Source organism: Rhinolophus hipposideros (assembly GCF_964194185.1).
Source record: "Rhinolophus hipposideros genome assembly, chromosome: 3".
Taxonomy (NCBI): Eukaryota; Metazoa; Chordata; class Mammalia; order Chiroptera; family Rhinolophidae; genus Rhinolophus; species Rhinolophus hipposideros.
Genome location: NC_138049.1, coordinates 84,543,896 through 84,571,256, shown reverse-complemented (window position 1 = coordinate 84,571,256; position 27,361 = coordinate 84,543,896). Strand labels below are relative to the sequence as shown.

Here is a 27,361-nt window from a genome sequence, read left to right as displayed (position 1 = left end):
GCTTATCTTATTTTTCCATTTCTACCATAGTATCTTAATCCTAGGATTACCTTCCTACTGCTTGTTGCTCTTCTGCAGTAACCTCTTAACTGGTCTGTAATTACTATCAGAGTTGAACATCCTTTTGTGGGTATGAATTCTTACGACCTCTTGTGAATTATTTGTTTCTATCATTTGATGAAATATTTTATTATATGCTCTCCTTGTACATTTTCAGTCTTTTGGGGTTACGTTACACAGAACATTTATTTTTTTTATTCTCTTTTTCTGTATTTTTCTTCAGTTTGAATATTGTTACTTCCATAGTTTGTATATTCCTGTTTGTAAATATTTCACCAGGTAGTGTGATTAGAGCTGGGAGTATAAAAGTAAGTATAAAACATTTATCTGTGATTAAGATCATATTACAGAGAGGGAGCTATACACATAGTGCTTCAATGCTAGACTACTGCAAGTTAAAACATAAAAGAGGGAATAAATGTTATTGAGGAAATCTGGGGAAGCTTTGCAGAGATAATGTGTTAGTTACATAAGTCCTTTTCCAGTAGAAACACAGGGTATGGAAGGACATTTCAGATACGGGAAACGTGTAAAGTCATAGGGATAAAAGTCATGGTACACTATAGGATCTGTACTTAGGGTCCTGTAATTGGAGGAAAAAGTATTTTTGGGGATGGAAATTGAAACCAGTTGAAAGACCTGGGTTAAAAAGGGACATTGAAGGACCCAAAGAACCTGTGTAGTGGGGATACAGGCGTGGGTGAGCAGGAAGGGTGAGGAGGTCTGATTGGGGAGAGTGTGTCTGGGGTGGGGCTGGTGGTTGTGAACTGTGCTGTGATAGTGGGAGTGGGCTGCTGAAGTCATGCGAGTGGGCAGAGTGAGCCGGGGACAACGACACGCGTCCCTGGATCATCCATGTGGATGAGCATTCACTTGGGACAGTGGCAAGATGGTGGATGTTACGATGTTGATGATGTTTTGATTTGGACTGTATCTGTCACAGTTTTAGCACTGGATGTCCCTGTCCTGAGAAACTCCTAAGTCCTGGGAAAACTGGGATGGTTGGTCACCTAAGTGAGGTGCCAGAGGGCTGGATGAATTTGAGGCATTGAATGGTGGAGAGCAATCATCTGTAAGGGGGAGGGGCTGCCCAGAATGGAGGGAAAAATGAGGGAATGTGTTTACGCTAATTTACGCTAGAGTGGTGTTCTCGGGAGACAGCATGTAGGTAGAGGAGCATTTAGAAGAGGTTGAGCTTGTGTGGGTGGAGATTGGTTAGTAGCTGATGGTGGGAAATGTTTGGAATGAGTTCAGCAGAAGGAATATACAAATGAGTTAGGTGGGTAGATGGGGTCAGGGCTGAATTAAAATGAGAACAGCTGTAAGAGCAATGCTCGGTCTCTAGAGGGCCTATGTTTTGGGCACTGATGCAGGAGGGCAAGGATGAGAGGCACTGATAGAAAGAATTGTACAAAAGTTTCACTGAGCACTTTGCTGTAAAGTTGTTTTGATCTGACTCTAGGTGTCTCCCAGGCTTTTAGCCTCCTGGTTGGAATAGAATAATATAAAAAACCCTAGTCTATTTTTTCACTGCCACTTATTTCTTTGAGGTTTGATACTGTTATATTTAACCCATTGTCTTTTGTAATATATTTTTACATTTGGTCTCAGGAATAAATATTAGTTTTTTAATAAATTCATTTTTCTTAATAATGCTTTCTAGTTATTCAGCATCATTTAATGCATAATGTTTTGTTTACTCATTGTTACTTTATATGTTACTGGCATTTTTCTAGTCCCCATCAACCTGGGAGTGACACAGCGCATAAATTGGCCACTGTTTGAGTTCTGCTCACCAGTTCAAGACTTCAAGACTGGGGTGTTTGTGGGGGAGGGAGGACAAGGGGAGGGGGGAGGCAGAGACATATTGAGATTGGTTGATGGGAAGTGACTCACTTCCATCTTCTGTACCCCACTTGTCTGCCTAGGTTCCTGGTCTTGGGGTGGCACCAAACTATTCTCAGTAAATCTTAATGCTGTAACTGCTGCCCGGCTGCCCTCTGTACTGCTGTTCTGTAAGCCTCAGCCATAGCCACTGCCATTGGTGACTTTCAATTCAGTTTATCTGCAGTTTGAGCAAACAGTCTGTGAGCTAGGCTCTGAAATTAGGTTCCTGGAAAGGATCACCTTGTCGCCTCTCTTTCACTATAATGATTGCTTCCCTTCACTGTGCTGAGCTGTAACTCATAAGCCAGGCTGAGCACCAGGCTCGGTGGACAGTCAGGCTCTCGCAGAGCTTTTGCTGTCCTCAGCTGTGTGCTGGAAACCAGACTTTTTCCTCTTGTATGAGTGGCTGCTGCTTTCAGATTTAATTGTTAGTGGAGTCAACTTTGTTTATAAAGTTTTCTATGGTTAAATAATATAGTTAATTTATAAATTAGTGTCTTACTTTTGGTTGTCTTATCTGTTGGTGCCGTACCTGGCTAATGGAAGGTGCTGAAGAAAGTCTATTGAATGGGGTGGATGGAATGGAATGTGGATCTGATGTGTCCTGTCTGTTTGTAACGTGTCTGACATGGATCTGGTCCTGTCATGCCCAGCTTGGGAATTACTGCTGCTTTTATTTGTTTAGGAGACTGTTAAGAACTCTTGTATAAATTAACCATTAAAAAAAAAAAGGTTTGTGTTCTTGTAGAAGAGAAGAAATGTACTTGAGTATATAAGTAATTAATCTTTCCTTTTAGTGTAATTTTTAGTATATTCCAAATGTGCCTGTGCTATTAAAACAGTAATAAAGTAATCAGATGATTGGTTTTTACATCGATCAGCTTGGTGTAGTTACTGAGACATCAACATACTAATTAGAATGTCAGGATATTAAATTGCTGTTCGTTTTCTAACTTTTAATGTTTTGGATGATTATAAATGATAAAAGAATTTGTGAGTGAAGTAACACATCATCCTATCAATTTTGGTTAATTAGCACAGTCACACAGTGGTAATTATTCCCTTTTTTGTTTCTTGTTTTTCTACCTTTCCTAAAGAGTTACCATTTATTAATAATTTAATTAAAATATGTTTTCCTATTATATGGCTTTCTTTTGTACATTTAAATGAAGAAAGTATGTTGTAAGCATTGGATTGTAAATAGAAAATTATTTTCAACTAACTTTTATTTTAGGTTGATTGTTCTGGTTATTAGTTAATTAATATGTAGTAAATACCCTTAAACTAGAACACCAATTCTAAGACCTAACATCAAAAATTAAAGCCAAAACCTAATCATCAAACTTCAAACAGTAACCATTTTATTATATCTCATAATTTTGAGGGTCAGGAATTCAGACTGGGCCCAACAGAGCAATTCTGATCCGTATGGTGTTGTACGGGGTTCCTTGGTTGGCAGCCAGCCTGGTCTAGAATGTACAAGACAGCTCTACGCACTTGCCTGGTGCCCAGGTGAGCACTTGTGGAAAGCTGGATTCTGCTGGGATCCTTTCCATGGAACCCTGCAGACTAGGGAGCTGGACTTCTTTGGAGTGACCCAGGACTGCAAGAGAACAAGGCTACCCCCTTTCATTCCTCTCAGAGACCAAGCCTGGGACTGGCATGGTGTCACTTGTGCCGTATTATTGGTCAAAGTAGTCATATGCCAGCCCAGTCAAGGGGAGGGCAAATAGAGCTCAGTTCTTAATGGGAGGCGTGTCTAAGAATTTGCAGCCATCTTTAATCCCCACAGTAAAACTCATGGTTAGGTCCCAGTGCGTTTGGGAAACAAAGTGCCCATTGTAGATCACAGTACTTATTAACCTCTATAAACCTGTGTTTATTAGAATTAGTACTATTAAAAATCATGATATTTGCTTTCAGTATTTGCTTCCTCCACACATTTTTGATGTCATTATAAAAGAAATGATTCCTAATTGTTTCATTACACAATGGATGTTTGAAACAGTCTTTCCATTAATAATTTATTTTAAGTGTAGTTTTAATATTGTTGGAATTGTTAGCATATATTTTTACCTGCTAGTACAAATGTGTTTCATTTTGAGAAAAACTGATAACTTTAACTCATTTGTTTACTTTTATTGATGCCATGCCCCTTTCTACAAAGGACTCAAGGTAACTTGCAACAAGACACATATGACAAATCTGTATAGAATTAAAATGTAAATAGCAGTGGAAAATGAGGATCAAGGAAAAAACAGTAAATGGCATCCCCATTTGCCCAGTGACTAAACCTCCAATCTTAGGAGTCTTTTTCTCTTTTTCTCCAGACCCCCTTCATTTGTAATCCATCAGTCTGTGCTACCTCCAGAATCTACCCCAAACCTGTCCACTTGTGTTTTATCCACCAGTGCTTCTCTAGTTGAGGCCATCATCGTCTTTTCCCTAAACTACCACGAGAGCCTCTTAAGCATAAGCAGTGTAAAGCAGATCTTCACTTTCTTCTGCTTAACGCCTCTTGAATGCACAATTCTTAGTGTAAAAGTCTGTTTCACTCAGGTCTGAGGGCTCCGTCTGCCTCTCTAACCACCTCCCACAACCCCCTCACCCCCAGCGCCTGCTACTGCCCTCCGTTGGCCTTCTTTCTGTCCTCTAACTCGCCAGCCTTTTTCCTCTAACTCGCCAGCCTTTTTCCTCTTTAGAAAAAAGGGACCTTTTAGGACCTTTGTGCTAGTTGTTACCTCTGCTTGGGATGTTCTAGCCATAGGTTTGCATGGCTGCCTCCTTTTCATTCAAGTTTCCATTTAAATGTCACTTCTTCAGAGACTTTAATTGACCACACAACTGAAAGTACAAATCCATCCACCCATTAGCACTTCCCCTTGTTTTGTTTTCATCATAGCTCATTACCTGATAGTTTCTTGTTTATTATTTATTGTCCGTCTCACCCCATTGAAATGTAAGCTTCATGAGAGCAGTGTTTTTACTTTTTGCTTGCTCGTAGTTGGATTCCATCTGCTAGAAATAGTGCTTTGTACATAGTACAATGAATTTTATGAATGAATTCTACATAAAAAAAATCAAATGTTAGACTCGATGGTGGTATTTTGCAGGACATGATAAGTTTGTTTTAGAAAACAGGATTATTTCCCTGGGATTTACTCTTTAAACTGATGATGTATATCAGAATGACTAATGGATTTTAAAAAAAATATCCGCTCTTGTCTTCAATCTATAGGTCTCTGTGGCAACAGGGATCTGTAATTTTGAAAAGTTCCACTGCAGATCTGATGTATGTTCTTGCTTAAGGGCCAGAGCTATGTGGGTTGAGGTAGAAAATCTCTGATCAAATTATTTATAACCGTGATTGAATATTGTTGATTGAAAGTTTATGAACTAAATCTCTGGGAAGCCTTATTTATATCTTTATTCTAGAGGTCAGTATAATAGATTAATGGTTCCGAAGTGGTGTGTCCAGGATGATCATTTGGGAGTATTGCAAGGACATAAATACAACACATACTGTTAATCTCATTTTTAAACATTTTTTGTGGAAGGCATGTTTTACATATCTAATGAATAGTAATACATGTGATTTATAAATAAATATACACATATCAGGAATATGTGCTCAAAATGTTTTACTGATAAAATGGTGGAGATGAATCTGCCAGTCAGGATGGGTTATGCAGTGGTAACAAATGGCCCCCAAACCTCAGTGACTACTAAAAATGTTTATTTCATGTTCATGCTGTATGTCTCCTGTGGGTCATCTATAGCCCTGTTTCGTGTCATATTTTGTTGCAACTCAGACTGATTGAGCTGCCTTTATCTGGAACTTCACCAGTTGCTGTGGCAGAGAGAGGAGAGTAAAGGGTAAACCGTGCACTTGTAAAGCTTTTGCTTGGGAGTGACACATGTCACCTCTGCTTAGATTTCACTGGCCAAAGAAAGTTACGTGGCCACGCGTGAGTCCAGCAGGTAGGGGAAGCGTAGCCCTCTGTCAGTGAGGGACTTTGCATAGTGTGAATAGCAGTGCAGTCTACACAATCCCTACCTATCGGTTCCCTGTGTGGGATGTTTACCTCTTCAGAGCTTGCTCTTAGTCTCCTTTCACAATTGCCGACAGAGTGAGATTGCTCTCCTAGTTCATGGTTTGATGGAGAATATCAAAAAGAAGAAGACACAAACACAGCCCAAATTCTGAATTTTATTAGTAGGGCAGCATGTGAAATAATATAATTACAAAATAGAGAAGTAAAACTTTACCCAAACTATTAAAGCTTAGTGTGATTTGTGCTTACCAAAGATATTATACCATTCTACTGTATGCCATTTGAAACATTCAGGTACCGACTATTGAATGAGTGGGTATAGATCATAGGGACGGAAGTGTGGGGAATTGTGAGTAGGGGTGGAAAGAGAAGAACTTCAAAGTTGAAACGTTCCAGGGTCTTTGCTTATTGAAAATTAACTGGAGTGAAGATTGTGTGCACTCAGGAAATGTGATTCCATTTAGAGTAGTTTGTTTATATACTTCTATTCAGAAAGATGTTTATTTTATATAGCATGATATATAGTGGATCCTTGAATAATGTTGTTTCATTATAATGATGAGATGCCATAGGAATTTAACTCTTGTTTACATTAATTAGCCTATGGTAAAATTGGTTTCATTATACATCGTTTTGCTTAAAGTCAGAAAACCTATAGAAGATGTTAAGTGAGGGCTTAGTCTACCTTGGTTGTAAGATGTTGCAGTGATAACTTAACTTGCTTTATTAGTTATTTGAGTACCTCCAAAAGACCAGTCCTATATTAGTTTAACTAATAAAGTGACTAATAAAATTAGTAATTTTAACTAATAAAAGTTTACTGAAACCACTTCAGTTGCAGGAGACATTTCACTTTATTGCTGGGAAAAAAAGCCTGGAAAACAGGAGCTAATCAAAATATACAGTCCTGATAGTAATAATAAATATTTACCCTTTGTTAAGGGCATGCTATTTGTTATTCTAATTCTAGACACTTTCCATACTTTGTTTTATTTAAAAGCTACATGAAGTAGGTATTATTTTCTTCATTTTACTGATGAAGAAACTGAAGTATGAGGAGGTTAATTTGTTTAAGATTTTAACTTAGGTTTCTGCAATTACAAAAACTATATATTTTCCACTCTGTTGCTCTGCTTTTATAATTGCTCCACGATAACTGTTTTCACCCACTTATAAGAGATTCTTTGTCAGTAGAAACAGGAAGCCATTTAATTTTGTCTTGCTCCTCTAGAGGGTATTTTTGAGGCATGCAGTAGGTAACCTCATTAAGGGAGTCTGAGAAAATGAAATATGCTCTTATTTCCCCCCAAAATAGTAGAGAATACGCAAGATTATTTAAAAAAATTAAAATAATAAATCAATAGCAGTTTACACTAGTAGTAAAGTTTCAGACAATCCTACATTTTTTTTTTATAGTGAGGATTTTCTTACTTTGGAAATTTAAATTTTGGTTATAAGTAAATAGATAAATGAAAATTTAGAATATGTGTGACAAATGGATGAAGTTTTTAATGCACCAAGGAAAAACAGAATATTTACTGAAAATCGAGAAGGCAGGAAATGACATGAATTTTAGGTAGCACGCTTTTGATTTGGGTTGCACCTGGTTACTTTGTATGACCAGTTCAGAAAACACAGTGAATTTGTTGGGATTTTATCTAATCTAAGCAAGACTTAAGTAATTTTTTTGGGGGGTGCATTTCAATGAAAGAATATTACAGTCTTTAATAACTTACTCTAGTTTTTATTCGAGGTCTTGAGACGTTTTTAAAATTGAGTCTTGACTATATTTCTAAGGCAGAAGACTATTTGAACAAGTGGAGTCTCTTTTAACTAACGTGTATTGTTCTATGACAGTTGAACTGCTGTGTGCTTCCCCTGATTCCCTGACATTTATTTGGTAAGCAGTTAATTGCTTATAAACACCTGTGGTACTATTACTACAATTATTTAAATTGAGTTTAGGGAAAGGAAAGATACTGTATTATCCTAGAAGTAACAGCAGTACTTATATATTGCTGTGAGATTTGTTTAGTTAGAATCCAAAATATCATTAGTACAAACATCTGTATGTTCAAAGATATCTATTTCTTTATTGCTGTATTAAGTGATTATTAAAGGGCCATGGTGGGTTAATACATTTGGTCTCAACTTTAGTTTTCTCAGATTTAGTCATAACTGGTCAATAAACAGTACATGCAGTCCATTATGATACCCTCATTAATGGTGAGGAGAGCAGGCGTCTATATTAAAATTTTATTTAATTCCAAGTAAATGTGTCCATTGAGCAAATTTGAAATATATTTTTATATTTATGTTGGAAATTCACTTCAGAAATAATGACAAGACCATCATGAAAATGTGAAGATTTCTTTTTCTCTTGTTACCATGTCTCACGGATATGTTTTTTTCTTTATCGGTACTGTTTGAGAATCACAACTTGGCTCTAAAACTGGTCTAACACATAGTTACCTTCTCGCAAACATTATCTGCAGTGTCTGTCGTATATATTTGAGTTTTGAAGGATTTCCCGATGAAATGCAAAATAAAAGTTAAATAGTCAAGTAGAGAAGTTACTGTCAGCAGAGATACATGTAAACAAAGCAAATATTAAAACAGAATAATCTGGTATTAGCTGTTAGAGAACGATTTGCTATTGCTAAACTTCAATTTAAGCACTCTAGAATGAGTGTTCATTATATGTACTATGTTGCTGTAACATACTTTCAAATTTTTACCTATGAGACTTTTCATGACATCTATACTTTTAGTTTCTTTATTTTTATTCTGTTCATTACCAAAAAAGGATTGAGATGAAAATTTTCAGTTGATGTTTTCTTGCGTTGATGTTACATGTTCAATTCTCTTGCAAAGTGATATCATTTGGTTTATTTGGAGGATGCATGGCCCTTGTAGGTTTTAGTGCCAGACTTTATTTGGAAATCCAGTTTGATTTCTATTCCTATTAATTAGCTGTAAAACTAAGATAATAGCTGCCTTATAGGGTGCTTGGTAGCATTAAATGAGATAATATAAGTGAAGTGTTAGTTAGCATGTTAACTAGCATGGTATGCATGGCCCTCAGCTTTTATTGATTTTTGAACAATCTATAGATTGACACACTTAAACTACCTCCTATGTGCTGTATTTCAACTTTTACATAACAACCTGTGAGCAAAACATTTCGAGCCATTCCACAGTTGTAAGATACCAGCCAGCCAGCGGTTCTGTTTCAGTTTATTGCTGTCATTGTGTTTATGGTATTGTTTGTGCAGTTGCTGAAGTGTCTTGTAGGGGTTGTTCTCACTGTCCCTTTAGATATGGGCCGCAGTAGGGCAGGGATGGAGTGATGGTGGGTTGAATGGACAGTGCTTTGGGCCCAGCCTTACTTCAACCACAGTATTTTTCTTTTTTTCCCCCAATTTCTGCAACATAATATCCTTCCAGGTAAGATTTCCTTTGAAGAATTATGTTCATTCCTTAAAATACATTTGAAAATCAGTTTTCGGTTGGATTTCTACCTTCTATGGAAAAACAGAGAACAAAATGCTTACCTACCGCTAGTAATAAACATAAGTCTTTGACTTAGTGGATTTGGATAAACGTGGAAATCATTAGGCCTGTCAAAGGTCTAATGTGCAGTGTCACTCTAATACTTATGAGACTTAGGCTAGTCAACAGTATCTTTAATTTTGAAGTAAAAGAACAAAATTAAAAAGATGCAAGAAAGCCATGAACAATTAGAAAGTGATAAGAAAATACCATTTATAATGACATCCAGAACATGAAATATTTAAAGGATAAATTTAATAAAATATGTACGGGTATAAATAAGAAAATAGTAATTATCTGTAATCCCTTTGCCTGGAGTTAGACAGTTATATTTTGATGTCGACTTTTTCCTACACATAATGTTATATGCACACATACTCGTAGTTGGAATCTCTTAAAGATTTATTTTACTTTGCCTTCACCTAACTGTATTAATTTATCCTCACCCACAGTATTTCATGGATATTGTTCTGTGACAGTAATCGTAAATTTCCATAATTTTAAAAATAATTTTACCAGCTGCATAATATTTCATTATAACATAGTTCATTTACTTTTACTTTACCTTTTTAATCTTTTAAAAACTAAGAAGTATAAATATATCCAGAAACGTATATAAAACAAAAACATACAATTTAGTAGATGATTTTTAAGTGCCATTAGTCTGTCATTCAGGTTAGGAATAAAGTATTGCTGTTACCCTTGAAATACCTCCCTATGCTCTTTTTCAACTAATCCTTTCCTCTCTTAGAGGAAACCACTAGTCTGATTTTATGGTAACTACTTCTGTACCTTTTTTCCTTTAGTTATCCATCTGAGTATTCATCCCTAAACCATATAATGTACCATACTGAAACAGACATTTATATAAATGGAATAGTTGGGTATGTTTTATCTTGTTCCTGGATTATTTTGCTTTATATATATTTAAGATTGTGCCCATTGTGTGAAGTTGTATTTTATTTGTGTTTCTATGCCGTATTCTACACTGTGAATATACTACGCTTATTTATTCATTCTGCTTATGATGCATATTTGCGTTACCATTTTTTGGCTATTATGAATAATGTTGCTCTGTGGTTATATGAATAATGCTTGTTCATGTTTCCTTCTGTACATGTTTCTCCAGGGCATTGGTCTGAGACCTGGTACATTCCTGTCACTTGAAAACTTGTTAGAAATGCAAATTCTTGGGACCCACTCCAGATTTATGAATCAGAAACTCTAGGGGTGGTGCCCAGTAATTTGTGTCTTAACAAGCTTTACAGGTGATTCTTGTGAATGGTACAGTTTGAAGTCCATTGCTCTAGGGCAGGGGCCAGCAAAATTGGCCCGTGGGCCAAATCATGGTTGCTGGCTGTTTTTGCATGGCCTGTGAACTAAAACTGTTCTTTGTGTTTTAATTTTATTTATTTTATTTTATATCCCTCCTTTACATTTTTGAACAGTTGAAAAAAATTAAAAGAGGAATAATTTCTTGACACAGGAAAATTATATGAAATATAAATTTCAGAGTGTATAAATAAAGTGTGATTGTAACACAGGTGTGTCCATTTGTTTGCATATGGCAGTTTCCTTGCTGCAACAGAAAACTATGTATTTGTGACAGAGACCTTAGAGCTCGCAAAGCCTAACATATTAACTCTTTAGTCTTATGTAGAAAAAGTTTGCTCATCTCTGCTCCAGGGTATATATTTAGGAGTAAAACTGCCAGGTTATGTGGTATATGTACCTTCAACTCATGAGATAATACCACATTTTCTAAAGCAAAATACACCAGTTTACACTCCTGTCAGTAGGTTATGACAGTTCCCATTGCTCTACATTCTCATCTGTATTATCCAAGTTAATTTTGTCTCGGCTGATGTATAGTAGTATCTTCATTGTGTTATTTTGCCTCCAAAATTGTACTGTGAAAAACTTCAAACATATAGCAAGGTCACAAGAATCTTATAGTGAATATCCACATGTATTCACCACCTAGATTCTGCAATTTATATTTTACTATACCTGTTTTATCACATGTTATCCATTCCTCTATCTACCCATCATCCATTTCATCCAAAATAAGTAGAACTCAGAGCACTTCCCACCAAATACTGCAGCCTGCATATCATTAACTAGAGTTCAATGTTTGTTAACATTTCTATTTTGTTTAAGGTAAAATTTACATACAGTAAAATGTACAAATCTTAAGGGTACCATTTATGAGTTCTGACACATGCAGAAACTTGTGCAACTCAAACTTATTAAAAGATACAGAACATTACTATCACCCCTAAAAGTTTCCTCATGCTCTATCGGAATAATCTCTATCCCGACCCTCCAAGTGGTTATCTACACTGTCCAAGTGATTGTCCTGGCAACCACTACTCAAATCTTTTTCTACCTCATTAGTTTTACGTGTTCTAAACCTTCATATAAATGGGATGATGTAAGTCTTTTTGTGATCATATGCTTTCATTTTCTTGGGTACATACCTAGGAGTGGGATGACTGTGTCATAGCGGCAGGTATTTTTAGTCTTATAAGAAACTGCCAGATCTTTTTCCCTACTAGCTATACCGGTTATATTCCCTCCAACAATATATGAGAGTTCCAATTCTTCCACACCCTCACCAACATTTTTTTCCATTTTTAGTCTTAACTGTTGTACTGCCTGTGTGGTGTTATGTCACTGAGGTTTTCACTATGGTTTTAATTTGTACTTACCTGATGATTAAAGAGATTGAGCATCTTTTCATATATTTATCGACCCTTTGAATTTTATCTCCTTTGTAAAGTGCCTGTTCATGTCTTTTGCTCATTTTTCTATTGGATTGACTGTCTTTCTCTTATTTCTGTCTTGGCTATTCTTGGCCCTTTGCATGTCCATATACATTTTAGAACCAACATGTAAATGTTCATACACAGAGACACAGACACATAAAAAAAAAGCTATTGTGATTTTGTTTGAGAGTGTATTGAATCTATAGCTCAGTTTGAGGAGAATTGGTACATTTACAATATTAAGTCTTCTGATGCATGTTTATGGAATATTTGTTATTTAGTTTTTCTCAGTTTCCCTCCGTAAGTTTTGTTTTCGGAGTCCTTGTGTATCTTTGTTAGATTTATTCCTAGGTACTTGATAGTTTTAATCCTGTTATAAATGGTACCTTTAAAAAAATTCCAGTATTGAACTTGGCTGCTGGCATATGAAAATACAACTGATTTTTTTGTTTTTTGACCTTGTATCCAGAAACCTTGCTTAATTAGGTCAGTAGGTCTAATAATTTATCTGTGGATCCTTCTGGAGTTTCTAAGGATACTGATGTAATCTGTTAATGATGACAGTTTTGTTTTTTCTAATCCTTTTACTTTTTTTTAGCCTTCCCTATCTAGTGCTCATTCATGGAGTCTTCTTCCCTTGTGTGCTTTGTTATCTCTGTGCACTGGAAATTGTATTTGGAAAGTTATTTGGAGGACTAGATTGAGGCGTAGGAGGATTATATGTTTCTCCATAAGGTTTTTATTTTTTTCTTTCATCGGTCTGGGAGCAATGTTAGTCCAGGATAATTTTAATTAAATCCAGAATGTGAGATCCCTGGCCAGTGAGATAATTGAAACTGGACTGTAGATCAATAGACAGCTGGTAAACTTCTGATTTATTTTACCAAAGTCCTTCAGGGTCCTAGAGAGGAGGGATGCTTATCCACTTTTGGCAGAGTCTTTAAAGCTGCTTTCCCAGATTTAGCAAATATAAAAGTGGACTTTAAATTACAGATCCTGACTGTTGGCCTGGCAGTTCCTAAGTAACCTTTGAGACCTTTGATGACCTTCCTTTGCTTTTCTCTCCCCTATTTCCTTCCTTTTTCCCTTCCCCCTTCCATCTTTCTTTCTTTCTCAAATAACTTTTTATGGTTTACCCTTCATACAGCTATCATCACACTTGTCTTTTATTTTTTTACACATCTGTATGCTTGGAGTCTGGTTGGATTACTAGTACTTATATCCTACTACTGAGGTTGATTGACAGTAATTCAGATGTCAAATGACGTAAATATTTCCCTCAGTTTGTCATTTACAGTTCATCTTCACTTACAGATCTTTTATTTTTCTGTTTAGAAGTTTAAAATTTTTATCTCTTCAGGTCAATTATTTTTTTTTAAAGCCACGATTAGCCTGAGATAATAGATTTATAGTTGTTCCTAGCAAAACTTGTATTTTAAGTTTGGAGTTATTTTATGTGTCTAGGAAATTGAGAAATAGTTAAATTACTCTTAACTGCAAATAGGTATTTTAATAGTTAACGTAACTCTTGAATTGGGACAATGTTCACCTTTTATGTTAACCTGAGTTTTTATTGTAATTCCTTTCTTTTTTATATTATGATATTTTCTGTTTCTGCTACTGTTCTTTTGGTATATGTTCTCAAAAATCGGTAAAGTAGAAATTTGAAAGTATATTGAATTTACATTTTCTTCCATATTTTGGCTTCATTAATGATAATGATTTAGTAATCATGTTAGGAATGATTTGAGATACCAGGGTTTAAAAAATTTTATGAAGACATACAATCTTCACTAGAATACGAAAGTATTTTATCAGAACTGAATGAAGACTTTTAATTTCTTAAATGGTGCAAAATGTTTCCTTTTAGATAAAGGATGAAGAGAAGACTCTCCGAGAAAAGGACATTACTGCTTCATCACCCAGTTTAAGTGGGACTAAGTTGGAGTTGCAGTCAGTATATAAGGTATGTAAAGTTTTGAAATATTTCCAAGGTTTTGTTAAATATATCACATAGAGCTTTACATACATATTTAACTAACCCATTTGTCTGGCCTCTTGTCACACTAGCCTCTCCCTGTCCTGCACAGATTTCTTCTTCACCCTACTGAGAGTGTGCTAACATTCTGTGTTGGGCTGTCCTCCTACACAGACATGCTTCTAACCCTGCTTGGGCTCTCACCCCCTCTTGCCGGCCATTGTCTTTCCTCACAGTGCTTAGACCTGTACACCGCATGCTAGGCCACCTCCTGCAGGGATACGCCTGTCACTCACTTGGCACCACACATGGTCTGGTCACTACCCTGCACGCAAGTCTTCCTTGCTCTTCCTGGGCTCTGACACCAGGCTTGGACCATCTCCGCATGTGGACACGGTCTCCTTCCACTGGGGCTCTGCCCCTGTCTGCCTACTTGCTGCCTCGTGGCAAGATCTTCTTGGACCTCCCTACGTGCCAGCATCTTGCACTGGGCCATACCTGCTATCCTCTACCCATTAGCACAGATACCTGCTTGGCTTGAATCCACTGAATAGTTTCAGAAGGGGCAGAGGGGAGAGCTGAAGTGTATTTTAAAATTTGATAGCTGCTGCACCATTATTTCCTTTGAAAAGTTATACTCCTTATTATGGTTGAGTGCCAGTAGTTTAAAATCTTGCTTCCGCATTAGCTCCGCATTCCTGCTTTCCTGTTTCTACCAGTTAGGCCATCCTTCAGTCAGCCTTCCAAACGTAGAGTGTAGGAATCAATGTTTATCTCCCCACACCACACATTTCCCATCACTCTGGCTTCACATCATCTTTTGCTTCTGTTTGGGCATTTTTATTTTTACTGTGACTACCCTAATAAGCTTGAATCATGGACTATTAGAGCTAAAGGACCCCGGAAGGTCATTTAGGCCATCTCTTCCTCCCCTTCCCGTGTTTTATAGATCTGGCCGCTGAGGTTTAGAAGCATTCATTAAGTGTACTGTAAGTCTAGTAAGTAACACAGGTTGAAGTAGAATACCCGTTTCCATCCTTCTAGCTCCTCCTCTTGCCTGGATTGTTGAAATAAACTCTCTTACCTCCTCCTCTAGTATGTCATGTGTGGATTACCTGATTGGTGCAGTGTTACACACATACTGCCCTGTAGAGCTGTTTGACTTTCCATGTGTGAAAACAAGACATCTGTCTTGTTTTCTCAACTAAGCGATGACCTCCTTCAGGAGATTCCTCCTTCAGTTGTAGGAATCTGTAAATTAGTAAAAAAGACTTAAAAGTCACACAATCGCCAGAGGGTAAGAGGGGAGAGGGGTGGTAGAAGAGGATAAAGGGGATCAAATACATGGTGATAGAAGGAGAACTGACTCTGGATAGTGAACACACAATGCATATACAGATGATGTAATACAGAATTGTACACATAAAATCTATGTAATTCTACTAACCAATGTCACCCCAATAAATATTAATTTAAAAAATCACATGATCTGTTTATTAAGTGATATCATTGGATATATTGAAGAATGATAGGCATATAGAGTTAACTCTTCCCTAAAACTTGGGCAAATAGCAATTTTGGGATCTTTTTTTAACTTAATTTTCACCTCATTTTTAAAAAGGAGAAAAACTATTGGAGAATAAGGATGATTTTTCACAGTTTAGTAATACATTCTGCTGATATCTTAAAATTTTAGTATAGTTCATAGGACTTTAAAAGTATATGTTGAGTAGTAGTAGTTTTTTTAAAATATTTACTGAGAAATACTTATTTTAATAACAAAACTGAATGCTTATTTTAATTGCTTAGTGTTGAGAATAGCTTTTGCAATATATTTCTCTAGAGAAAGAATGGAAACAGATGAAGAAATTTGTATTACTTGCTGGTAATTTTCAGCACTGAACATATTGTATACACATTAGCATTCTACTTGATGCAGAATAAAATGTGGGGTATATTATATGAGAAGAATGCAATGTGCTTAGAGGGCTTGAGTTGGGAGTTTGAAATCCTGGGGGTTATAATTTGTAAATTCATGAGTTAAATTAAAATAAAGCATTCTAATTTGGATTATTGTTATTTTTCATGACATCTACTCTGAAATGAATACATTCTTGGACTGCCACTTCTTCCTAATGCTAATTATTTAGTGTTGAGTATACATTGATTTTTCTTTGTTTTTTGTTTTGATCTGCTGGGATTAATAAATTTCTCATAGGAAGAATTTTATTTAGACTTAGTAAATATGGAGACGTAAGATGATTTCAAAATGACAGATACGGCTTATTTTCTCTGTTTCACTCTGAATGCAGATCCCTTTTGCTGAGGCTCTGGATTTGTTCCGAGCAAGGAAAGTGTATTTGGAAGATGGCTTTGCTTATGTACCACTTAAGGACATTGTGGCAATCATCCTGAATGAATTTAGAACCAAATTGTCTAAGGCTTTGGCAGTAAGTATTTCACTTATTACCATATTTCCATAGTCACTTTATTTCCATATATTCAGTTATATACCCTTGGTAGTTTGTTCTTTACATCTTAAGAAATAAGTTAATTTAATTTTCTTAATGATATTCAAATTGCTTATGATGTTGTACTGTTAATTCTAGAACTGCGAGGTTTTTATTTGTTCTACCCAGTTAGTTTCCTTATTTTTTCTTTTTCTGAGTGATACCAATGGTGAGTTGATTAATTTTGTAAGTGGCCTCCACAGGTTTCTTCAAGATCATGTCTGTTTGTTTGGAAATGGATTTCATATAAGGCCCTTCACAATTAGAGTGGCCTGTGGTGAATGTAACCCTTAGATTTCTGTTCTAAATTGGTATTTTGTGTCAGTAGAGGGCAATGTAGAAGAAAGTCTTGGTATTAAGTACTAAAAGCAGGAATATGATTGTGCTGCAAGAAACAACCTACTGCTGGGCGAAATTGGCGGTAGCTGTGTTGAATAAATAACTGCTTTTTAAGACATTTGTTGAAAGTGTTGTACTTAGGTGTAACATCTAAGAAATATACATATTTTGCAGTGTTGCCTTTTAATCTGACTATAATTCTTATTATACTTTTTGGTATTTAATGCGGAAGAGAACTTCCAAGCTATGTGATGCGGTTCTTTTTAAGTTACACTGAATACAGTATAAGCATAGGCCAACTTTTCCTTTTGAGTTAAAAATTGTAATAATTTCTGTGTAAATAATTTTTATTACTGACTCTCCTGGGTTACCTAAATATGTATAACTCAGCTATATCAATCAGCATTTGGAATGACCAAAGTGTTAACTCTGGTTTTATTAAATAAGAAAGTTTATGAAAATATCTAGGATAATAGGTATTTAATAAGTTACTATTCCTCCTCCCTCCCTAATTCCACGTTGTTTTTTAAATCCTCAGTAAAATTGATGTTTTTCAATAGTTTCTTTACTTGTCTTTGACTTATTCTGGACCGAGGTGGTGGTGGGAAAGGAAGAGAAGAGACAGAGAGAGAGAGAAAGAGAGAGAGAGAGAGATTAAGGAATTGGTTCACATGATTGGGGAGACGGAAATTTGACTTCTGTGGGGTGGACTGGGAGCTCAGGCAAGAACTGAAGTTGCAGTTTGGAGTCTATAATTTGTAGGGCAGGCCATCGTGCTGGGAACTCAGGCAAGAGTTCTGTATTATAGCCTTGAGGCAGAATTCTTTCTTCTCTAAAAACTTGTAGCTTTTAAGGCCTTCAAGTGATGGAGTGAGGCCCAGTCATGTTATCAAGAGTAATCTCCTTTATTTAAAACTGCTGCTTGCCAATGTACCTTCGGCAAAGTACTTTCACAGCAATGCGTAGATTCGTGTTTGACCAAACAAGTGGGCACCATAGCCTCGCCAAGCTGACATAAAGTTAATCGTCATATAGGTGCAAAGGGACTTCTTAAAGCAGAAGAGGACGGACGTGACGGGTGCAGAGACCCAGAGACACCTTTCCCTCAACCCATTCTTGTTAACGCCTCATTGTTGCGGCCTCCTTTGTTCGCCATCTGGTGGCGGCAGTAACACATAAACCAGTGAAGATGGCTTTTATCGCGGTCTCCACACTGTTTGGGGGCTCTGTTTCTCAAACTTCCATTAAAAGAAAAAGAAAAGTTTATTCACAATTAGAGCTGAAAGTAGCTTATTGGATATCAGAGAGAGGATGGACCTAGAAAAAAATTTCAACTGCAGGCCAGGTGCTACCAACAGAAAAGTTAGGAGCATGTTTAATTTGTTGGAGTGCTTAACTTAGTGATAGTTTCTGGTAGGCCTTTGTAGAGCTTTCCCAGGTATTCAGAAATATACCCGAGTCTCAGGAAGCTTGTCCTTTGACAGTGGAACAGTCTCTCTGGTTTCACAGATGGTAGTACTTCTGAAAAGCATCAGGAGGATATTCTGTAATGCTTAATTTCTGTCTTTAACAAGTTAAATGTGCTACCTACTGGATTTTAAACTTGTGTCATTTTAAAGAATGTCTTTTAAGATTTTCATAATTAAGGCCTCTGATAGCCCTAGCTTAGGGCTGTCAGCCTGATTTTACTTTTTTTTTTTTTTTAAATGCCTTTAAATTGAACTTTCAGGTTGACTTCTAGGTATAACTTCTGAAATCTCCTATGGGTTTGATTTACTGCAAAAGTAATATTATTAATTTTATAAGGCTGCTTCTAAGCTGTGTTTTCCTTGCTCTTGGATTTTCCCGATGTAAAATGAAGAAGGACTCCTTAACCAAGTTTTATTGGGGTAAGATCAATTTTATGAAGCCTGACGACTTCTTATTCTGAATTTTTCCGGAGCGATGTTACAGCTCAACTGAATGGCTCATAATATTGAGTGACTCTCTAGTCAGCACCTTTATTGATTAATGACACGGATAAGAAAAATGTACCCTGTTGCAGGGGGATTAGAATCAAGGAAACTAGAAGTCTCTCATTTCCTCTTAAGACAGTTTAAAGTCTGTATTTAAGGATGATATGATCCATGAAAGAGAAGGAGAAGGCTAGTATAGTTCAGCAATGTGCAGCGGAGAGAACAGAGGAGGCTCATGCAGGCATTTTGAAAATAACTGTGGGAAGGAGAACAGGAGTCATCTGGCAGCAAAACATTAGATCAAAGCTTGATAAGGAAGTGGATCTGCTGACATGGTAGGAAGATCAGCATTGTTACTGATTGTCTTGTTCAGCTGTCAGAGAAGATGGTGCTGCTTCCTACATCTGCCCTCACATGCTACCGCACCTCCTCCATCTTACTCAGATGGATAAACCTTGTAGCCTGGGACTGTCAAGGGCACTGCAATTAGTACTAAATCATTCTTGATCTGAAAATCCTGGCATCACAAGCTTCTGGCAGATGTGCTAGTGCATTTTCAGTGTTTCTGGATTCCTGAATGGTATAGCAAAGCTCTCAGCAGGCCAGGTCGCTTAATCCGATAGTGAATTCAATGTAAATCAGCTTTTAGGAAAGGAGAAATATTAGAAATTAAGATGGTCTGTGGTGGTCATCTTTTGCTAATCAGGATCGTTTGGTTAATTCTAAGGGTATACTCGTATACCTTTACTAAGATATAACAGGGAATTCATGCAGAAAGAATCTGTATATAAAAATGTTAGTATACCTCAGATGCAGTCAGTGCCTGCTTTTCTCTCTTCATAGAATTGAATTAGTCAGTTCTGGAATGGCATGTTATATAAAAAATGATAGCATTCATAATCAATTAATATAGACTAGTACTTGGAAAATAAGAAAAGATACGTAAGGAATGAAAACATTAAAACATTAAGGATTAAAAAATGTCATCCTGACATAAAAGTTATAGTGTAGTATTTGAAAACTTGGGCTCAAGAACCAGACTGTGTGGGTTTAAGTCTCTTTTACTGTTTAAGCACTCCAATCCACCTTTTCCTTTTCTGTAATGTAAAGATAGTAATAGGGAAACAAATTTTAAATGAGATATTAGGCAAAAGGGTGGTTGACACATGTGCCTGTTCACTGCACGTTGTCTTGATGATGGTGGTAAAGATGATGACTTCCATTCTCCTTGCTTGAATGGTTTGAACTAGCATTCATCTTGCTCCAATAAGTCAAAAACAAATGCAGAAAGCTTGATATCTTAGTAAGTTGAGGTTGCCATAACAAAATACCAAAGGTTGGATAGTTTAAACAACAGAAATTAATTTTCCCACATTGGTCTAGGAAGTCCAAGATCAAAGCATGGACCAATTTGGTTCCTGATAAGGGCCCTCTTCTTAGCTTGGAGATGGGGTGGAGAAGAGGAAGTTCTCTCTTCTTACAAGACCTGTGAATGCTATTGGATTAAGATTCTATCGTCGTGACCTCTTTTAACCTTCATTACCCCCTAATGATCTAATCTCTAAGTACACTTACATTGGGCATTCAGGCTTTAAAATATGAGTTTTCGGGTGGCAGAATTCAGTCATAGCACTGGATAAACATAGATGGTGACCATTTTGGCAAAAATGAGAGAATATAGCAAAAGATTACAATCATACTTAAGGAGGTATGAAAAGATGAAGGTTTTCGAAATGCTGTCTTTTCACAGAAATCGAGGCAATGAACAACTCATTTTTTTTTTTTTTAATTTTTTTTTTTAATTTTTTTTTTTATTAATTAATTTATTTATTAGTTTCAGGTGTACAAAACAAGGTAATACTTAGACGTTCATCATTTATATCCCTCATACTGTGAACCCCCCTCCCCCCATCCACTATCCCTCCGACCTCACACTGAACCATCACATTATATATATAAAATTATAGTTGGCATTCATTAATGTTTAGCTTCTGATGTACAATGCCATGATCAGGTATCCACAGTATCCCTGAGGTGGTCTCCCAAATAGGACGCATGTCCATCGGATACCCAACAAAATCTTTACAACATTATAGAATACCTTCCCCAAATTAATTTTCAAAAGAAAAACCCTGAGGCCATCTTGTGGTTACCAGCTGCTTCCAAATCCCTTCACCTTTCCCCTTATCCCCAACCCCCTCCCACACACCCATCTAACCACTCTCGGTTTTTTCTCTGCGTCCCCAAATCTGACTCTGATTAGTTCATTCACATAGTCTTTTCTTTAGATTCCATATATAAGTGAGATCATATGGTACTTGTCTTTCTCTTTCTGACTTATTTCACTTAACATAATGTTCTCTAGATCCATCCATGTTGCTGCAAATGATAAGATTTCTTTCTTCTTTATGGCTGCGTAATACTCCATTGTATAAATGTACCACAGCTTCTTAATCCAGTCATCTACCGATGGGCATTTTGGTGAACAACTCATTTTTAGCATTGCTTTGAATTATTGATACAGTTTTGCACTAATGTTTTTTCCTATGCAGCAGAGGGCCCTTATCAATATCTAATATCTCATATTGATATCAGAAACATGAGATTAATTAGCCTCTTTGTTACCAGTTATCAAAGCTATGAATGTCCCAATCCTAATGTAGGATTGTGTCAGGGGATGTGCATAGGTTTACTCTCCTAGTTCTGTGACCGGCTTGTGACCCAGTCTGGTTTCTGCAGGCTGCTGCAGAAGAGCTCAGTGTTGTAGGGAGTATTTCCTTTGCCACTTAGAAGAACCCCACTTTGATTTATTCTTTGTATGCAAGGTTGTTTCAATATCTGCAAATCAATTAATGTGATACACTATTAAAAAATGAAAAGTACAAATCATAGGGTCATATCAATAAATACAGAGAAAACATTTGACAACATTCAGCATCCATTTATGATAAAAACTCTCAGAAAAATGGGAAAAGAGGTTCGTATCTCAACATAGTAAAGGCCATGTATGACAAACCCACTGCTAATATACTCATTGAGGAAAAGCTACACGCATTCTCCTGATGATCAGGAACAAGACAGGGATGTCCACTTCTACTACTTTTATTCAACATAGTATTCGAAGGCCTAGCCACAACAGTCAGACAAGAAAAGGAAATAAAAGGCATCCAAATTGGAAAGGAAGAAGTAAAACTGTTACTATTTGCAGATGACATGATACTATATATTGGGAACCCCCAAGATTCTACCAAAAAACTATTAGAACTGATAAATGAATTTAGTAGAGTAGCTGGATACAAAGTTAATAGTCAGAAATCAGTTGCCTTTTTATACACCAATAATGAACTATCAGAGAAATTAAGAAAACAATCCTGTTTACAAATGCATAAAAAAAATACCTAGGAATTTAACCAAGGAAGTCGAAGACCTATATTGAGAAAATTATAAGACATTGAAGAGAGAAATCAGAGAAGATACAAATAAATGGAAACATATACCATGCTCATGGATAGGAAGAATAAATATAGTTAAAATGTCCGTACTACCCAAAGAAATCTATAGATTCAATTCAATCCCTATCAAAATGGCATTTTTCACAGAACTAGAACAAATAATCCTAAAATTTATATGGGATCATAAAAGCACCTGAATAGCCACAGCAGGAAAAAAAAAGAAAAAAGCTGGAGGTATAACACTACTATATATCAAATTATACTACAAGGCCATAGTAATAAAAATAACATGGAGTGGCACAAAATCAGAGACATAGATCAATGGAACAGAATAGAGAACCCAGAAATAAATACATGCCCATTGATCACTTAATCTATTTCAAAGAAAGCAAGACTATACAATGGGGTAAAGATAGTCTAGTCAGTAAATGGTTCTGATAAAACTGGACAGACACATACCAAACAGTGAAACTGGACCACCTTCTTCTTCCATATACAAGAATAAACTCAAAATGGGCTAAAGACTTAAAAATGTAAGACCCTAAACTGTAAAACTCCTAACAGAAAATATAGGAAGTAAACTCTCAGACATTGCTCTTTATTTTTACTGGTATATCTTTTCAGGCAAAGGAAACAAGGAAAAATAAACACATAGGACCACATCAAACTAAAAACTTTTTTTACAGTAAAGGAAACCATCAACAAACGAAAGACGTTTTACGGAATGTGAGAAGATATTTACCAGTGACACATCTGATACGGGGTTAGTATCCAAACTTTATAAAAGAATTCATACAACTCATCACTAACCCTCCACCCCCACTAAAAAAAAGGACAACAAAACACAAAAGAACAAGCCAATGAAAAAATGGCCAGAGGACCTGAATAGACATTTCTCCAAAGGGGACTTACAGATAGATGGCCGATAGACTTATGAAAAGACGCTCATTGTCAATAATCATCAGAGAAATGCAAATAAGAAACCACAATGAGATATCACCATACACCTGCAGAATGCCATCATCAGTACGAAGTCTGACAATTAAGAGTGCATACTTGTTGCAATGATGTTGCTAGCCTTTTTTTGTTATCAGAGGGATTATTTGTTATGAATTTGTAACAACTGGACAAACAGTTAACAAAGTTTACTATTTGGAAGTGCTGAAAAGGCTGTGTGATAAAGTCAGACGACCTGAACTTTTTGCCAACAATTCATGGCTATTGCATCACAACAGTGCACCAGCTCACACGACACTGTCTCTGAGGGAGTTTTTAGCCAGTAAACAAATAATTGTATTGGAACACCCTCCCTACTCACCTGATCTGGCCCCCAATGACTTCTTTCTTTACCTGAAGATACAGGAAACATTGAAAGGAAGAAATTTTGATGACATTCAGGACATTAAGGGTAATATGCTGACAGCTCTGATGGCCATTCCAGAAAAAGAGTTCCAAAGTTGCTCGAAGGGTGGACTAGGCACTGGCATTGGTGCATAGCTTCCCAAGGGGAGTACTTCGAAGGTGACTGTAGTGACATTCAACAATGAGGTATGGAGCACTTTTTCTAGATGAATTCGCACATTTAATTGTTCGACCTTTTAAATCAACAAACAACAAATGTTGGTGAGGATGTGGAGAAATGGGAACCATCATACACTGTTGGTGGGATTGCAAATTGAGGTAGCCACTATGGAAAACAGTATGGAGGTTCTTCAAAAAATTAAAAAGAGAACTACCTTATGATCCTGCAGTTCCACTCTGGGTATTTATGCAGAGAAATCCAAAACACTAATTTGAAAAGGTATATGCATCCCTATGTTTACTGCAGCGTTATTCACAATAGCCAAGATATGATAACAACGGAAATGCCCATCAGTAAGACCATTTGATAAAGAAATTGTGGTACATTTATACAATGGAGTATTACTCTGCAATAAAAACGAATGAAATCTTATCATTTGTGACAACATGGATGGACTTACAGGGTATTATGTAAGTGAAATGAATCAGACTGAGAAAGACAAATACCATATAATCTCACTTATGTGGAATCTGAATAACAGAATAAATGAACAAAAAACAAACAGAAATAGACTCATAGATACAGAGAACAAACTGATGGTTGCTGGATAGGAAGGGTGTTGGGGTGATGGATGAGAAAGATGAAGGGATTAGGAAGTTCAAATTTGTAGTTACAAAATAGTCATGGGGATGTGAAATACAGTATGGAAAATATAGTCAATAATAGTATAAAAACTATATTGTCATATGTGTACTCGACTTATCAGGAAGATCACTTCATGAATCATAAATGTCTAACTACTATGCTGTACACCTGAAACTAATATAAAATAAAATTGAATGTGAAATACAATTTTAAAAATATGTAGTCATGGTATGTAAAGTACAGCATAGGGAATATAATCAGTGTTATTGTAATAGCTATGCATGATGTCAGAGAGGTAGTAGTTAGAGAGGTCGGGTCTATCAATGTCTTAATCACTATGTTGTTTTGTACACTTGAAACTAATAATTAAAAAAAAGAAAAAGAAGGAAAAGAACCTCACTTCCCTCGAGCTACCATCGTGACCGTGACTTATTTTTGTGTTTGATGGAATTAACATAAGAGAGTCATCCAGTGTTCCCTGTAGAAGTTTTTATTTCCTCTAATTATTATTGTTATTTATTTTTTTATTAGTTTGTGGTGCACAAAACAATGTAATAGTTAGACATTATCATTTATATCCCTCACACTGTGTCAACCCTCCTCCCCCATCCACTATCCCTCTGACATCACACACAGCTATTTCCACTGTCTCTATTCCTAATGCTGCACTCCGCTTTTTGTAAATATATACATATATATATATATACACACACATATATATTACATATATATAAATAAACTTGTAGTTGACACTCATTATTGTTCAGCTTCAGCTTCAGGTGCACAGTGCAGTGATAAGGCATCTACATCTTCCCTGAAGTGGTCTCCGTAATGAGACAAGTGTCCATCGGATAAGCTACAAAATCTTTACATTATTGATTACATTCCCCAAAGTAACTTTCATGATCCCGTGGCAATCTTGTGGTTACTGACTGTGCTTTTAATCCCCTCATCTCCCCCTTATCCTCACCCCCCGCCATCTAGCAACCCTCAGTTTTTCCTCTATGTCTCTGAAACTGTTTCTGATTAGTTTATTCATTTATTGTTTTCTTTAGATTCCACATGTAAGTGAGATCTTATGGTATTTGTCTTTCTCTGTCTCACTTAACATAGTGTTCTCTAGGTCCATCCATGTTGTCACAAATGGTAAGATTTCTTTCTTCTTTATGGCTGTGTAATACTCCATTGTATAAATGTGCCACATTTTCTTAATCCAGTCATCTATTGATGGACATTTTGGTTTCCATATTTTGGCTATTGTGTATAGTGCTGCAATAAACATTGGGGTCCATAAATTTTTTTGAATTAGAGTATTGGATTTCTCTAGATAAATACGTAGGAGTGGAATTGCTCGATCATAAGGTAGTTCCATTTTCAGATTTTTGAGATACCTTGATACCATTTTCCATAGTGGCTGCACCAATCTGCAATCCCACCAACAGTGCACAAGGGTTCCCTTTTCTCCACATCCGCGCCAGCACTTGTTGTTTGTTGATTTATTGATGATAGCCATTTTGACTGGGGTGAGGTGGTATCTCATTGTGGTTTTTATTTGCATTTCTCTGATGGTTAGTGAGGTTGAGCAATTTTTCATATGTTTGTTTGCCATCTGTATGTCCTTTTGAGAAAAATGTCTCTTCATGTCGTCTGCCCATTTTTTAAATTGGGTTGTTTGTTTTTTTGGAGTTGAGTGAGTTTTTTATAAATTTGGGATATTAACCCCTTATCAAATATATCATTGGCAAATAGCTTTTCCCATTCAGTAGGATCCCTTTTTGTTTTATTGATGGTTTTCTTTGCTGTGAAAAAACTTTTTAGTTTGATGTAATTCCACATGTTTATTTTTTCTCTTACATCCCTTGCCCGAGGGGATATATCAGGAAAAATCTTCCTCCTGGTAATGTTTGTACAGTTTCTTCCTATATTTTCTTCTAGGCATTTTATGGTTTCAGATCTTACATTTAAGTCTTTAAGCTATTTTGAATTTATTTTTGCATATGGTGTAAGGAGGTGGTCCAGCATCATTTTTTTGCATGTGTCTGTCCAGGTTTCCCAGAACCATTTATTGAATAGACTGTCTTTACCCCACTGTAAATTCTTGCTTCCATTGTTGTAGATTAGATGCCCATATAGACATGGATTTATTTCTGGGCTCTCTATTCTGTTCCATTTATCTATGTGTCTGTTTACATGCCAGTACCATGCTGTTTTGATTACTATCGACTTGTAGTATAATTTGATGTCAGATATTGTTATACCTCCCACTTTGATCATATTTCTCAAGATTGCTGAGGCTATCCAAGGTCTTCGATGGTTCCACATAAATTTTAGGATATGTTCTATTTCTGTGAAAAACGTCATTGGTAGTTTGATAGGAATTGTGTTGAATATGTATATTGCCTTAGGCAGTATGGACATTTTAACTATATTAATTCTTCCTATCCATGAACATGGTATGTGTTTCTATCTATTTTTATCTTCTTTCATTTCTCTCTTCAGTGTCTTATAATTTTCTGAGTACAGATCTTTTACTTCATTTGGTTAAATTTATTCCCAGGTATTTTATAGTCTTTGAAGCAGTTGTAAATGGAATTGTTTTCTTAATTTCTCCTTCTGATGGTTTATTATTGGTATATAC

The 27,361-nt window shown here is 36.2% G+C and overlaps 1 protein-coding gene across 2 annotated transcripts in view; it reads left to right on the top strand.

The window, feature by feature from the left end:
* Nucleotides 1-27,361, top strand: part of PRIM2 (DNA primase subunit 2) — a 191,624-nt gene that overhangs the window by 31,048 nt on the left and 133,215 nt on the right. For both annotated transcript variants that reach the window (XM_081044533.1, XM_081044534.1), the window contains exons 6-7: nucleotides 14,193-14,288; nucleotides 16,613-16,750. In XM_081044533.1, the coding sequence (XP_080900659.1) occupies nucleotides 14,193-14,288; nucleotides 16,613-16,750 (234 nt within the window). The remainder of the gene's footprint in view (nucleotides 1-14,192; nucleotides 14,289-16,612; nucleotides 16,751-27,361) is intronic.